Genomic DNA, 16,086 nt, shown 5'->3' with positions numbered 1-16,086 from the left:
GGGAATCTTAGACCTGCCACCATCACCTGGCACACCCAGCACATGCCACCTTCTCCTTACCATTGGCCCCATTGGGGCTCCTGCAGCGCTTCCTGCCCCCTGCTCAGGTTCCCAGAATGCCTTGGGCCTGGGAGGAAATTAACAATTGTGTTTGTACTCGGAGCTTTTTGCTATGTAATGAGTAACAGTTGTAATTAATGTTTAACACGTGTGAACAGCAGGTCTGCAGAGAGAAGGGGGCTTTAAGCAGAGAACTGGGATCACTCGCTTCCTTTGGCTGAGGGACAGGTTTTTCCAGTTATTTTTTCTGTTCGACATATGAATGAATTCATTTAGTAACCTAGAAAAAAAAAGAAAAAGAAAAACACTGGTGTTTCATAGCTTTGGTTTGCCTGCTAATTATATTGATAGGAATGTTTTTTTTCTTCAAGTGCGTTTGTCTCCTGTGTGGAAGAAACCCAAAGGTTTAGTAGAATATCTTTGCTCTTCTGCTTGGCAGGTCAGAGATCTTTGTGTGGATAGAAATTTTTAAGCTCTGCGAGGTCAGAGACTCTGCCAGCCTTGTTCACACCTGGGACCCCACGTAGATCAGTGCCCGACACATAACGAACACACAGATATTTGTTAAATTATTGAATAAATCAGTTCTCAGGAAAACCAACCCCAAGTTCTCTTCAGGACACAGAATACATAGATATCATGCAGTCTGCTCACACAGAGATGATACGTTTTCACATCATTCTTTCGTGCTGTATACCTCTCTTCTCTCGAGATGAGGGTGAGGGACCTGCATGAAGAGGGGCGTTTGTGAGTGGCTGTTGTCTGCTGTGGTTGCAGCCTCTGGTCTGAACTCAAGGCCGAGAGTGTGTCCCTGGGTGTTTGAGGATTGACCCGTGCGTCCGGATGCCGTGTTGTGAGTGAGGAGACTGGTGTGCCAGTAGCTGGCAAGCAGTCCCTTGAGAGCCATGCACCTGCTTGAACCCTCCTGTCATTCCTCCCTTCCCCCACCACCATCTGTGGAGGGGCAGCAGCAGAAACATATAAGCAGCTAGGCCGGGGCTTTGGGACTCATGGAAGAGGAGACTCATGTCCACAAATGCCCCAACCTGCTCGCTGCAGGTCCTCTGAGGCCTGTGGATGGGGGAAGTCCCTTTCCCAGGGCCTAGGATTGATTCTAAGTGTCTGTGGGTGTCTGCAGGTTAAAGTGTTAGGAGACACACTACCTCAGACCTGAGGGGGCATTCTCCATCGGACACTGAGCCCAGCTCAGAACTAGGAGAGCTGGAGGGTCTGGATTTAAAGCCCTGTGTTGCCCCTTGCTAGCAGGATGCCCTGGGGCAAATTGCCTGTTTCCTCGTCTATAAAACCAGGTGGTAATTGGTGCCAGGAGTCAGGGGCACAGTCAGTGCTCAGTGGAGGCTCGCTTTTGGTATCATTATCGTTACTATTGTTGTTTTTGAGAACCTGTTGCACTGTAGACAGGATTTGTGCTGAACTTGTTAGAGGCCCCTGGGATTCAGAAGACGCGGGTTCAAGTCCAGGTTCAAATCTAGCTGTTGACATGGGGCAAGTCAGTCCCTTTTACAGCTCTTGTTCCTCATTTATAAAATGAGTTATGATGGTGGAGGTGGCTTGCTTCAGCAGCTGTGAAGTCCTCTGCGTTTGGGTCATTTCATCATTTTCATCAGGATTTCTCCCTACTTTTCCTGCAGCCAAGTAGCAGCCCTTGGGGCAGGGTCTTTGCACCAGGAAGCGGTGTCCATGCTTCCTTTTTGGGGTGCAGAATAGGAGGACGAAGGCACGCCCCCTTAACGCCAGGCCCTCCTTCCCCAGTCCAGGCTTGGGTGTACATTCATGGACAGCGTTCCTGGAAACCAGATGGGATTCTTGGAGCCCAAGCAGGCTTCCCCATGCCCTGCTTCTCGGGGAGTCACCACTGCCCCCTCTCGTAATGAGAACCTCTGTTCTCAGGCACTGCCCACGAGACGTGGCAGCTTGGTGCCCTGGGGCCTGCGTGTGTCTGCAAGGAGAACACAGAGGCCTGTCATAGGTGATCCTGGAAAAGCAAACCAAAACATTTGCTAGGCTGCCCATCGCCTTACAACCTACCTAGAGGCACAGCCTTCACTCACCAGGCAGAGGGGAGAGTGAGGCTTGCTCTTGAACTGCAGGGGAGAAGGGGGCTTCACCTCTCTGGGCCTTAGTTTCTCCAGCTGTAAAATGGGAATTCTAATACTTGTCTTACTATGAGGAGCAGGCGAGATGAGGCAGAACATACGTTTAGAAACTTGAAGCAACAGAGGACCGTTGTCATAGGAACAGAGTTTTAGTCAAGTGCAAGTGTTTGCTCATCGTCGTGAAAGCTTGTGGTATTTCCATAGACTCTGGGTCGTGGGGACCCCCCACCTTCCCAAACCAATGCGTAGTCTCCCTCATTGCCCCCTCTTGGGGGCTTATGACTGCCTGGGCTGCAGCCCCTTCCATGCCTCTGCACCCCTGCCCTCCCCACTCCCCACCTGTCCACCCACTACAAACCCACCCGGCCATCAGCGGTGTGGAGGAATCAGTGCCCAGGACTGTGTGGAAGGGATAGCTTGTGCACCTTCTTTCTGTTCTCTGTGCCCTTGTGTTTTCAGAGTCATAGGACATCCATAAACAAACACCAGGCCTGGAACACTGCAGGCCCCTCCTGTCAGCCCCGTATTCACTCCCACCTCATCCACACGGGGCCTAAAGAAGCCTCTTTAGCACGTGAGAGCTCCATGCACAGGGTTTTGTTTTCAGTTCTCTAATCCTTGTTGCCTTATGCTTAAAGGACTCTGTCCTGTACTGGAGAACTGGGAGGGCCGGAGACTCCAGGCCAGCCAGAAAGAAGCAGCCACTGAACCTGGAGCACATCACAGGCCTCACCTGGGACCCAAGACCCTGGGCCCCCTTTGCTCCCTTCCGGTTCCCTGTGAATGAACCCTGTCTTTAGGGGCCACCATCCACACTCGTGGTCCGCCCAGAGGGCTGGGGGATGTTTGGCAGACTGTCGACTGTTCTTTCCCTGCCCGTCCCCAGAGAAAGGCACTTCTAGAGGCTTTCCAGGGTTTCCATTCCAAAGCAGAGGGACAGGGACTGGGGTCTGGGGCTCGCTGCCTGGCGTGACAGCCTGCTTCTGTCTGCTGGGGCAGGCTATTCGCCCGCACCAGGCCCCCTTCATAAAAATGTAAGTGAAGTTGCACCAGCCTCCTCGGTTCGTTGTGAGGGTCAGAAGAGAATGTCACGTTGGGTCCTCAAGTATGATTACCTATGCACAGGAAGCACTCAGTAAAGGTCAAGCCATTTTTCAAAACTATTTTAAAATAATTTGAGATGGAGAGTCCAGCTCTAAGTTTCCTTTCTTGATTGATGAATGAGGTTTTTTGGTCCTGCTGACCATAAATCTGGATGGAGATTCATGAACTCAACAGATTCTAAGCATCTACTATATATCAGGCATTGTTCTAGGCATTGGGAATTCACCTTTGAAAAAAAACAGAATATGTCCTGTCCTCTTGGAGCTTCCAACTTAGGAATTCCAGCACAGGTTGGAGAAGAAGATGGAAATTTTTTTTTTTTTTTCCTGAGGTACGCGGGCCTCTCACTGTTGTGGCCTCTCCCGTTGCGGAGCACAGGCTCTGGACGTGCAGGCTCAGCGGCCATGGCTCACGGGCCCAGCCGCTCCACGGCATGTGGGATCTTCCCGGACCGGGACACGAACCCATGTCCCCTGCATCGGCAGGCGGACTCTCAACCACTGCGCCACCAGGGAAGCCCGAGAAGATGGTTTCTGATACAAGGTACTTTATCTTGAGTACATGTAAAGGAGCTGCTCTGAGCGTGGATGTGACCATGGGGAGAAGGGACCACCACGTACAGGGGGCCTGCCTGGACTTCGGTACATCATCTGTTACTAACCACCTCCACTATCCTTTATGGTATAGGTATTGTCAGCCCTGTTTTACAGAAGAGGCAACTAAGGCTCAGAGAGGTTTAGGATCTTGCCCAAAGTCACACAACAGTGACAGAGGCAAGGTTCAAACCTGGATCTTCTTAACTCCAGAGTCCACGTCATTTCCAGGATGCTGAGCCGCTGCAGTTCCTCTGTTCTCTGGCCTTGTTGCAGCCCATGGGCTGTGTGTCGGCATGGGGAAGTTCAGGAGAGGCTGAGGCACGAGGCCCCATCTCCATCCAGTTCTGAGAAGACACCTACATAATGCACTGTAATACAGACTGGCGCGGGGTCAGACAGTGGCACAGACGGGGGGGCGGGGTTCAGAAGAGGAGAAAGGAATCCACCTGGTGGTGGGGGGGTCTAGGACAAAACTTCCCCCCAGGAGGTAGCATTAAAGCTGAACTGAAGAATGGCTAGGACTTTTGCACCAGAGATAGTGAAGAAAGGGATTCTATTGGACAGGCACAACATAACAAAGTCCTAGAGGCAGGAAGGCAGAGGATGGATTTGGGACCAGCCATTCTTTGTGACTGGAGCCTAGGTGTGGGTGTGGAACCTAGAGGGGTTTTTTTAGGGGAAGATGCATCCAGAAGGTCAGGTTGTCACCAAGTCACAGAGGACCTCAAGCACCAGAGTGAGTTCTCCGTCCCAGGGAAGTAGGAGCCAGCAAGAGTTTCTGAGCCCAGAGAGCTGTGCTTTAGAGGCCCTTTGGCATTTTGGAACCTGATCTCTCTGTCCAGCCCTGAATGATAAACAGGAAGGAGCCAGATCCTGAAGGAACACATTTACTTCATCTAAGCAAATATTCACTAAACACCATCTCGATGCCCAGTACTACAGTCAGTTTAGGGACAGACAAGAGATTGGAGAGGAAAAAGAGGCCTAAAATAAATCCCAGGCGCTGCCCCCGCAGGACACCCGGGCTGACTGGGGAAGAGTGGCTGGGGGCCCACTGAGCTACAAGAGAAGGGCCAAGTGCCGTGAGCCACCCAGGAGGAAGGTAGTTCTCAGCAGGTGGGATCAGGGGAGGCTTTGTGGAAGGGGGACTTTTGTGCCAGACCTTCGAAGCTTCTAGACTTCATACAGGTGGTGGTCGTTTCCAAGACTAAATGAGTGAGGCGCAGCTCTCCTTCGCTCTGAGACTCTGGAGGAGTTCTTCCTCCCCTCCTCCGGGCCCCCACTCCCTTGCCCACAGGGTGGCAGGGTTTTCCTGAGGGTTAGAGCTCTCGTGGGCACCTGGAAATGCCGTCTTCTGTCTTTGACAATGACCCAACTTCAAGGCTGATTGGTATAAAATCTATAATCCATGTAGGAGGGGGACCACCAGCGGCAGAGGCTAATCTTCCGGGAGGAAGGGCCTCCTGGAAGATCTGAGCTGGGTCTTAAAGAATGAGACGTGTCATTAGACCAGAGCTTTTGGAAGGACATTTGGGACATCACGAAGGGCCACCTCACCCTCTCGGGAGACAGGCTGCTAGAGCTGTCAACCGGGCCACTTCTCCCACTGCCACCAGGGTACTGGTCCCCATCATCACACCAAAGGCAAAAGGGCTCCAGAGGCCTGGCCCTGCCCGTCTGAGTCTCCCCTCCCTCCCTCAGAACTCTGACTTCTGTTTGTAATTGCCTATAGATGGAATTAATTAGATGCTGTCATTCTAACAACTCACAGGGGTGGCATACTTTTTCTGTAAGTGCAGATATTCTTTTGAGGGCTGTGTCTTCCTTTATCTTTTGCAGAAAATCACTAAATTAAAAGAATTGCCTTTTTAAATTGCAGATTGAAGAGAAGCTTAATTAGAGGAATGAAAGCAGTTGTGTTTGGAGCTTTTGTTCTTAACTTTTTTTTTTCCTTGTGCTGCTGAATCACTTGAAGTTTTTGTATATTTTTATTTTAGGTGGAATGATTTGCCTAATTAAGCCTGTCATTCATCACCACCTGTTCTCTCTAAAATGTATGGCTATATGCTTGCAAGCGAATGTATGAATTAATTCGGTGGGGGTTTACAGTGTTGACTGGGATGTTATTAGGTTTTATCCAATTTATCTGGTATGAAAACTGATATTTTTCCCCAGTACAGTGAAACAGCAGCTCATTAAGTTTCTTCATTTAGTCATTCTTGGAACACCTGTTATGTTGTGGGCATGCTCTAGGGATGGGAGGTAGGGGCAAATATGGTGTAGCCCCTGCCCTTGAGGGGCTCATGAGGAGTCAAACAAGGAAACTGGCAATTAGGGTACCATAGGCTGAGATCAAGGGAAGTCTGGGAAGGAGGTGAGGCCAGGGAAGGCTTCCTGGAAGAGGTGACCCCTGAAGAGCAAGTGGAGTCAGTCAGGTGGACAGTGGGGAGGGGAGGGTGTGCTGGTGATGCAGGCAGAGAGCACGGCCTGGAAAGGGACCTGGTGAGATCTGAGACTAGGCAGGTTGCCAGGTCGTTGGTCGTGAGAGCTTGGGTTCCTTCCATGATCGGTGTTGCATGCTCCATGCCTCTCTTTTCACCTTCTGTGCCAGGAGGTATGTCGTAGGATTGTATACTGGGAGAGAGCCCCCAATTCTGATTTTAGCCGGTGGAACACCCAGGTTGTCAGAGGTAAAAGTGCCTTACAGTTCATCTGGGTTCTCCCTCTCCTCAGCCTGTGGCAAAACTAAGCCTAGAACCTCATCTCCCACCTAGCCCCTTCCCCGACCCCTGCTCCTCTGCCCACTCTGGCACTGTTCACCCCCAGGGGCCAGAGGCCTGCTGCACTGCCTCCTCTCCATTCCCGACATCAGAAAGTTAGCAGAGGGGAGGCTTCGTGGGAAAGTACACACTGGCCCTGCGCTCCCAGACCCCCTCCCCTGCTGTGCCCCGATCTCCATCTCAGTGTGGCATCACACAGGGGTCTTCCCTGACTCGCCCCACACGTAATCAAGTCCTGTTGGAGTCGCCTCTCACATCCCTCTCATCACTGAGGGATTCAGCCTTCCCTAACTGGTCTCTGTGCCTCCAGGGTTGCCCCCAAACCCACCCTCCATCAGCAGTCAGAGAGGTCTCTAAAGCCCAATCTGAAGAATGGCATTCCTTCATTCAACCCATCGTAGGATCAAGTCTCAGCTCTTTAGAAGGATGACCAGGTCCTCACCTGTCTACCCGATCCTATAGTGCTCACCGCCGCCCAAGGTCACCCATCCAGCACTCTGCAAGTTAGGGGGCTCAGGTCAGATCCTGCTTCCCCTCTTCCTCACGCCCCGTCCCAGAGCATACACCCCATTTGACTGGTTGCCATGAGAGCTCGTGTGGTTCAGTGGGAGCCCTGGTGGGGGAGCTGGGCTGCTGGGAAGCCAGGGAAGGGCCCGTGGTGACATGTGTGCCAGGGCCCCAGCTCTGAGCTTCACCCCCTATCACCACTGTGAAAGCCCAGCTCATCAGCCAAATGGAGGAGGCCTTTCTCAGACACACAACCCCAGGACGTATTCCCTACAAGGGCCTTGAGGTCATTGCCATCTTGCTGTGTGTCCCTGTGGTTGGACACAGGACAGAAACGTAGCTGGAGAGGAGGGCAGGAGCCCCCAGCGAGTCCTCCCTCTGCCCCTCCTCCACACTGTCAGTCCTGGCGTCACAGGCTGTGGGCGTCTGGAGGTTGGAGCTTGGTCTCCATCCTGCTTTCTCACAGAGCTTAGAGTTTTCTGTGAGTCTTCTTCACCTGGACGATGCCAGCCCCATCCTCCAGCACTCAGGCCAAAAGCTTGTAAGTGATCTTGATCTTCTGTCTCACTCTCACTCCAGTCTGAAGACACAGACCAGTCCTGTGCCTCTGCCGGAATCTGGTTTCTCACGGTCACTTCCACCGACCTCTCCCATGCCAGCCCATCCTGCAGGAGCTTCCTCGCTGCTTGGCCTTGCTCCCCTTCCATCTTGCTCTCTCTTTTTTTAATTCATAATTTTTTCTTAAGTGGGTTCACAGCAAAATTGAGACGAAAGTACGGAGAGTTCCCATATACCCGCGTTCTCCATCCCTTGTCAGTCCAGCAATCCTGTTAAAAAGTGCCAGGTCAAAAGCCTTCCCCGCCGTCAGAACATCAGAATGGCTCTTCATTTCTCTCAGTATAAAACCGAAGTTCTGGGCTTCCCTGGTGGCGCAGTGGTTGAGAGTCCACCTGCCGATGCAGGGGACACGGGTTCGTGCCCCGGTCCGGGAGGATCCCACATGCCGCGGAGCGGCTGGGCCCATGAGCCATGGCCGCTGAGCCTGCTTGTCCAGAGCCTGTGCTCCAAAATGGGAGAGGCCACAACAGTGAGAGGCCCGCGTACCACCAAAAAAAAAAGAAAAACCTCCCAAGCCCTCCAAAGCCCCACCACCTGGCCCTGCTCCCTCAACCCCCACCCCAGCACCCCCCACACCAGTCCCTCCAGTTGCCCTGGGCTCTGTTGTTTCTCTGTCACCCTTGGCCTGTTGCTAAATTCAAGGCCCTTAAATTTGCTCTTCCTTCTCCCTGGAATGCCCTTCCCCCAGATGTCCACGTGGCTCGGCCCTCCTTTCCTCCAGTCATTTATTCAGATGCCATCCTTCAAGAGGCCTGCCCTGTCTTGCTTTTGTTTTCTCCAGAGCACTTAGCACCAGCTGGTGTGCTGTGGATCTGATTCATTTCACTTGTCGTCTATCTCTCCTCACTCGGACCCTGAGCTCCAGAGACAGGGATTTCTGTTTTGCTCACTGCCGTTTCCCCAACCCTGAACTGTGCCTGGCACATGTGAATGAGAGTCCAGGGTGGACAGCCTGCTGGACCCCACTGCAGTCATGAGAGTGACCACGTACACATGGGTCCAACCTGTTCAGGGCCTTCCATTGGCAGGAACCTCCTCGCCCCTTCCCTCTGTTTTCTGTAGTGATTAACAGAAGAGTGTCTTGGAGGGATGGAAATGTTTCGCAGTCCTGATGGATGATCTTGCTCCGTGCCTGAGACACGCAGCAGGTTCATTCACAGTCCTCCATGCCTGCGGACAGCACATCACCACTGTCAGGGCAGGGGTTTCCCTGCACCTTCTGTGAATGTGAGGTTGGTTGCTGTGCGGCTGGTGTTGGAGGACAGCTGACCACATCCACGCTTGCTGGTTGGGGGGAGATTTTATACCATTGGGTGTCCATGGGCCTGCACCTCGATGTGGCCTGGGGAACATCGTGCCACAGGCCCTGGCCCAGCTTACTAAGCATGCTGTGTATGCTGAGCCCATAGGATGTAGTCCCTCCTGTGATCTCCACAGCAGCCTGGTAAGGTAGGGAATGGGGCCTCAGAGAGGTTGAGCAGCTTAGCACAGCCAGTCACTGGCCAGCTTAGGGGGGGGTGGGACTCAGGTCAGTTTGTAAGCTTCTGTGAAGTGCTTAGTACTGTGTCCACACTGAGCAGACATGATAATAAAAATAATAAGATAAATCATGGGCTTCCCTGGTGGCGCAGTGGTTGAGAATCTGCCTGCTGATGCAGGGGACACGGGTTCGTGCCCCGGTCCGGGAAGATCCCACATGCCGCGGAGCGGCTAGGCCCGTGAGCCATGGCCGCTGAGCCTGCGTGTCCGGAGCCTGTGCTTCGCAACTGGAGAGGCCACAAAAGTGAGAGGCCCGCATATCACCAAAAAAAAAAAAAAAAAAAGATAAATCATAATAAAAGAAAATATTTATAATAGCATTGACTGAGCACAGACTAACTGCACACCAGGCGCTCTGCTAAGATAGACGGCTGTACGTCACCTGGCAGAGTCCTCACAACAACCCCATGAGGTGGGTACGGTCATTATCCCTATTTTTCAGGTGAGGAAATTGAAGCCCAGAGGGATAACTTGCAAGGTGGACTAGCCAGTCTCCAGGAACACTTCTGGCAACTCCAGTTTTAGCTCAGTATTTTCTGCTTTTTGTGGGGTGTCTCCAGGGTCCTGCCCTCAAGAGGCATCCTCGCCAGCCCGTGGGGTGAACAACACTCCCACAGGTCCAGGGCGGGAGGAAGGCACACTGGGGGACCCATTCCGCTGTGCCGGGCACTGCTCCAGGCTCCCTTGGGTGCTGGGTCCAGGACAAGGAGCAGACTTGGGTGATGCAACATGACCCTCGATTAGAACTCTCTGGGGTTGTCCTAGGAGAAAGGGGGCAGATGTGGCCTGTGCCACCCCAGGTGGGATGGGAGAATGGAAGGAGGAGGAGCCACTTTGAGACAGGTTTTTGGCAGAAAATGAGGAATTGTCTAGGGGACTGTGCCCCCTCTGGGAGTGCCGTGTCACCTTTGATGGAGGTTGCAGGAGGGTTCCTTAGGGGAGAAGGCTGAGCTCAGTGGCCTCTGGGGATTCAACCAGCCTCTCGAATGCACCATCTGTTTTTGATGGCACATGCTTGTCCCGTTTTAGGAAGCCCACGTCTTTTGAGCCATGTTTGTTCGTTGCCTGGAACTCTTCTGCCTGCAAGTTGTAAAGCCCCAGCGAGAACCATCAACCATGACCCCACTGTGCGCCACTCCTTGAGCTGAGCTCTGGGTAACCAGGTAACCGTGCTCTTTTTCTCTCTCCCCCGCAGCCCAGTTTAACGGCAGTGAGAAACGGCAGTCATCCCCCTCGCCTTCCCGGGACCGGCGGCGCCAGCTTCGAGCTCCCGGAGGGGGCTTCAAGCCCATCAAACATGGGAGCCCCGAGTTCTGTGGGATCCTGGGAGAGAGAGTGGATCCTGCTGTCCCACTGGAGAAGCAAATGTAAGTTCTTAGGGAGCAAAGCCCAGTCTCAGCAACCAGTTCATGGAGTCACTGTGGAGGCTCATAGAAGGTCAGGGCCACTGTCAAGTCTGTCCAATTGGGATTAGAGTGCATGTCTCCTGATTTCTGGCCCTGTGCTTCCTCTCTCCACACTGTATCGCCTGCCTTCCCTTGGTTGGCTAGTAGGAAGGTCTGTGAAATCGTCCACATGGTGCACCCCTCACTCTTACATGCTCCTTTCTAATTTCATCATCCAGCAAATGAGTTTTTGAAAAGCTGAATGTGTACTAAATCTTGCTGCCTAATTGTATATTAGATTTATTTTTATAGCTGTAGTGATGGCTTTGCCCCACATCTGCTTGATATTAATTGGGCAAGACCTGGACACTCTTGATCTGGGTTTTCCCCAGAGATTTCCCAGCTTTAATCGGCATCCAAGGCCCATCCCTGCTGCCCCTTTCCCTCCCTGCTTCTCCCCAACACCGCTGCTCAGTGTTTACTGCCCCTCCCCTTGACCGTGGTGATCATCTCCCTTCTCTGCTGGGGTGTCAGCTCCCTGCTCTGCTCTGAAACTTTCAGTGGCTCCTCATCACCGCCAGGATAAAGTCCCATCTGCCACTCACTCTGTGAGTTGCCCCCAGACTGCTTTTTCAGTGTCTCATCATTCCACATACCTACCCTAGAGTGAGCTTCTCCAGGAACTTAATAAAACACGTCCTGGATCCTGTGCTGGCACCATCAGGTGTATCATCCTCTTAACAAGCGAATGTGGGATAAATGGGGTTATCATCTTATTGCAAAATGAGAAAATCGGGGCTCTAAGAGATGTGGAGCCTCGGCTAGGACTCAGAGTGCAGAGGTAGGATTCGAACTCCATGACTCAACCCCACACTCTCCCCTCACTTTCCTCTCATACACACTTTCCCCTCGCCCTTAGCGCATGGCCGGCACAGGGTAGGCACCCAGTAAGGCCAAGAGATTAGCTGACACCAAGCCGGTTCCTTACGAGACCTCTTTGTGTGCATTATGTACTATGTTAGTCTCCGCCCAGGGGATTCTGGTCTCACCCAGCCGGCAGTGCATCCCTCACAGGAAATGCTCCCTTGCCGAGCAGGATGCAGAGTTTTCCGAATGAGGTCATGTGCTCCTGTGCCCCTTTTTAAGCGTGTGCTGCAGCCTCCTTTGTGACAGCCCTGCGCCTGCTATATCAAGCACATTGGAGGTGGGGTGCGCTCCCAGCGGGTGCTGTGTTCATCACTTCTCGCAGCCACACAGATTGGGTGGCAGGTTTTGCTTATTTCTGATCAAACTGTGAGCTTTTTAATCAACAAACAAAATATGATCCAGAGATCCCTGGGAGTTGGGAGCTATTCAGCATGCATCCTGACCCAGGTCTGCCTGGGTCAGTCGCAGCAACCAGTTCATGGAGTCACTGTGGAGGCTCATAGAAGGTCAAGGCCGCTGTCGAGTCTGTCCGATTGGGATTAGAGTGCGCATCTCCTGATTCCTGGCCCTGCGCTTCCTCTCTCCACACTGTATCACTGCCTGGGGTCAGCGGCCCAGCCTACCCTCTTCCCGCCCCCAGATGGAACTTCATGGGCCCCTTGAGGGCAGTTCTGCCTTTCCTTTCCTGTTCCCACCCAACAAGGCCCTCGGCCAAGTCCAGAGTCATGACTGGCTTTTCCCACCCCCACCTCGTCTCATCTCTCTGGGATTATTCTGGTCTGCTGGAGACCCTGCCTCATCACCCGAGAGATGGGCTTAAATAACATCCCACTTCCAGCGGAGCCTGAGGACCCAGGTTCACTGTATCCCTCACCTGGACTGGTGTTGCCTCAGAGATTAGGGGGCCCCTTGAAGCCCTTACTTCTCTCCACCCTAGCACAGAGGAGAGGGAACGTCGGGACACTGAGGGGGTCTGCCCCAGTCTTAGAGGGTTATTGAGGGTGGACAGTCACACATCTGCCCGGGTACCCCTACCACTTGCTTGCTCTCCTGGGACGGTGGAAAGACTGCTCAGGTACTCAGGGCAACTGCTCCCGGCCTTCTTCAGGCAGCCCACCGCCCCCTCCGTCCTGTGTCATTATTACCATCAGCATATAAACATGTGCCAGTCATGAACTTCTTAAAGCAAATAAAGAAGTAATCCTGACTGGACATCCCCCTCTGGCTCTGGCCCCTGTTGGGAACATAAGCTCCATGAGGGCAGGAACTTGCCTGGGTCACCACTGCTCAGTGCCTGGCACATAGTAGGGGCTCAGTGAATAGCTAGCTGTCCACTCAATGGACAAAGTTCCCAAAGTGGGACTTTGGGAACTTTTCCCCACGTGTCAGCACATCTTCTCTGCCTTCCATCACCTGCTACTCTCTCACCCACCACAATCTGCTTCCCTTTTCTGCCCGGGTTACCAGGTGACCTCCTCTGACCTCTGTGGCAGCCAGCACAGTAGACGGCTCCCTCCTTCGGAGACAGTCTCTGCTCCTGGTTTCACTCCTGCCTCCCCCGCCGGATCCTTGCCTCAACCTGATCTGAAGGTTAGACTGTCCGAGGCTCAGTTTCCAGCTACATGCTCTCCCTGGGTAGTTTCAGGATGCTGGTGGTGATTCACCAGTGCGCTTCCCCAGCCCACACCTCTCCCAGAGCTCCCAACTCCTACATCCAGCTGCCTTTGTGGAATCTTCACTTGGCTGACGAATGGGCATCTTGAATTTAACACGTTCAACACCGGACTCCTGATCTTCTCCTGGACACCCTCTCCTCCCCAGCTTCCCCACCTCCACAAACGGCATCACATCTACCTAGTTGCCCAAGCCACAACCCTGGAGTCATCTTGATTCCTTTGTTTGCATTATACCAGCATCTAGTACATTAGTAAGTTCTGCCGGTTTTCCATCCAGAACACAGCCCGAATCCATCCATCTTCTTATCTCGGGTCCTCCCATCTGGACCACTGCAGAAGCCTCCTCTCTTGTCTCCTGCTTCATTTCCCTGCCTGGCCGCTCTTCAGGGAAGCCTGGCTAACCTTTTGTAAGAGCATCCAGAGCAAGTATCTCTTAAACATCTCTGTTGAAAACTCTCATTGCCCTCCCTATGCTTAGAATAAAATCAGACTTCTTCCCTTGGCCCACAAGGCCTCAGGGAACTGGACCCTGCCTTCCTCTCCATCCTCATCCTGTACTACTCACCACACTCACAGTGCTGGACCATTCTTGCTGCCTTTCTGCTCCGTGAACACCCCACGCTCATTTCTCCTTCTGGACCTTTGCATTTGCTGGTTCTTCTGCAGAGAACGTGTTTTCTATGGCTCTTTACATGATCGACTCCTTCTCACAGTGCAGATTCTCAGGTCAAATGCCATCTCCTTGGGGTCCTCCCCTGTCCATTCATTCCATAGTAGGCACCTCCCCTGCCCCAGTCACTGCCTTCTCACAAACCCAGTATTCCTACATAGCACTCGTCACTATCTGACATTGTTTCCTGAATCTATTTGTTGATTCTCCATCTCCCTGCATCAGTCCTGTGAGATCAAGGGTGTAGTAAGTGGTGAGTAAATATTGGATGAGCTCATGGATATTGGTTAGACTGGATGGCTATGGTTGAGTCTTCTTAATCCCTATGGTTCTGGCCTCAGTGGCCAGCTCTGCAAAGTCCAGCACATCCCCAAGATGGCCTGCTGCCTGGAATCTCTTTTCAGTCTAGACAAAGCCTCCTCGGGCACAGGGGTTGGTCCCCAGCCGTGCCCCCCAACCCCAAGGACCACCCAGGCCCATCCTGTCTCCTGGTGGCCATCCTCCTGCTGACAGTCTGGCCAGTGGCTGCCCTCTCCCCATCCTCCAGTCTAGTGTCCTTTGCCCCATCTCTCCCAAACTCCTGGTTCTCCTTTGATCCTCGGCCCTGAGTCCCCTGCCTTTCTCTTCCCTGTGGAGTGACTGGAGCAGCGGGGGAAGGAACCAGCAGCTTATCCTGTTTACCCACCAGGGATTATCCTTAACAGGATCCAGAGCCCCCGGAGGCCTGTCTGCCACAGCCTCCCTTAGTGCTGCTTGACCTGTGTTCAGGGGGCAGATGTGGACAGCACTTCCCTGGAGACCACTTCTAGGCCTTCCCTGAGGACGGCTCTGCTTCAAATAGCTGAAACTTGTTTTCCGAATAACACAGCGTTTTTGTCAGCTCACTGGGGCTGTGTTACCCAGGTGAAATTTCCCAGGAAAACAACCATGGCAAAACTGTTAGCTCTTATTTCTAAAGTTAGCTCCATCCTTGTCTAACCTCTTCTCTCAAGCACAGTCATGTATCCTTTCTTAAGCATATCCTGAGCCTTCACATCTCTGGGAGTGTGAGCGGTCACCTCCTGGGCGATCCGTGACCCGGTCACATGCTCATTGGATGGGGATACTCACATCTTACTCACTCTCCAGTCCTTGTTTTCCTAGAGCTGGTTGGCTGTTTTTTAGGTTATAAATATGTCATCCCCACTGCTGCTAACTGTTCAGAACACTGCCTTATAAATGGCAGAAAGTGCAGAGAAAGGCAGTGCGACGCTTTTCTCCAAGCAGAATGTCTGTACCGGAACTCTCACGGGTACTGTTCACAGGGCACTCCTGGGCAGGTCCAGGAGGCAGCCTCCCCCATACACCTGGGAGCTTAAGATGCAGCCCGCGCGGCGAGCAGCAGCCTGAAATAATGATAGTTGGGGAAGTGACCCTTGGCCGTCGACAAGTCCAGTCTCTTTCAGCAGATGCTCGTAGCTGCCATTTGTGGAAACTCATCCCATTGCAGGCTGTGCACCAGCCCTTTAATACATCATCCCATTTAATCCTCACAACCCCAAAACAGGAGTGGAGTGATCCTAACTTGATAGGGAACCAAGGTGTACCCAGGTTCAGCCACTTGCCCCAGACTGCCCGGCTGGCCAGTGGCAGAGCTGCATCTGTGACTCAGCGGCCAAAGCGTGATCCATCCTTGACCATCCAGCACCTCTGGTTCTCTTCCTGACCCCATCTCTGGCCACCTTCCCACTGATCCAGCCCCTCAGAGACTGTAACGTAAACAGAGACCCGTTCTGAGTATACCCGCTGACCGGCATCTTAGGATCCTCACTCTGCCACTGAAATTTCACCTTCAGCTTTTTCAGTCTCGAAAATCAACGTTCCCCTTTTGTTCTGCAGTCGGGCATCTGCCACTGTACCCCTCCCTTCTGACTCTGCCACTCACCACATGCTGTCCGGAAGCAGTGACACTGGGATTTCCACGTGCCCAGTGGATGCCAGATGCACTTGGCAGGAGCACCGGTGTGACCCCACCCCCACCCCAACTGCCTGCTCTCCTGAGTGATGAGCACCGCCCACTAGTCCCACAGATGTCACAGAGCCAGCACGTGTCCCTCCTGTCAGCGCT

The 16,086-nt window shown here is 53.0% G+C and overlaps 1 protein-coding gene across 1 annotated transcript in view; it reads left to right on the top strand.

The window, feature by feature from the left end:
* Nucleotides 1–16,086, top strand: part of SHB (SH2 domain containing adaptor protein B) — a 139,911-nt gene that overhangs the window by 95,918 nt on the left and 27,907 nt on the right. Inside the window, exon 4 of the mRNA XM_059073245.2 lies at nt 10,517–10,688. Coding sequence (XP_058929228.1) covers nt 10,517–10,688 — 172 coding nt within the window. The remainder of the gene's footprint in view (nt 1–10,516; nt 10,689–16,086) is intronic.

Source organism: Kogia breviceps, chromosome 8 (genome assembly GCF_026419965.1).
Source record: "Kogia breviceps isolate mKogBre1 chromosome 8, mKogBre1 haplotype 1, whole genome shotgun sequence".
Lineage (NCBI taxonomy): Eukaryota > Metazoa > Chordata > Mammalia > Artiodactyla > Physeteridae > Kogia > Kogia breviceps.
Note: the sequence above shows the minus strand (reverse complement) of the source record. Positions and strands in the feature narration are given on the sequence as shown.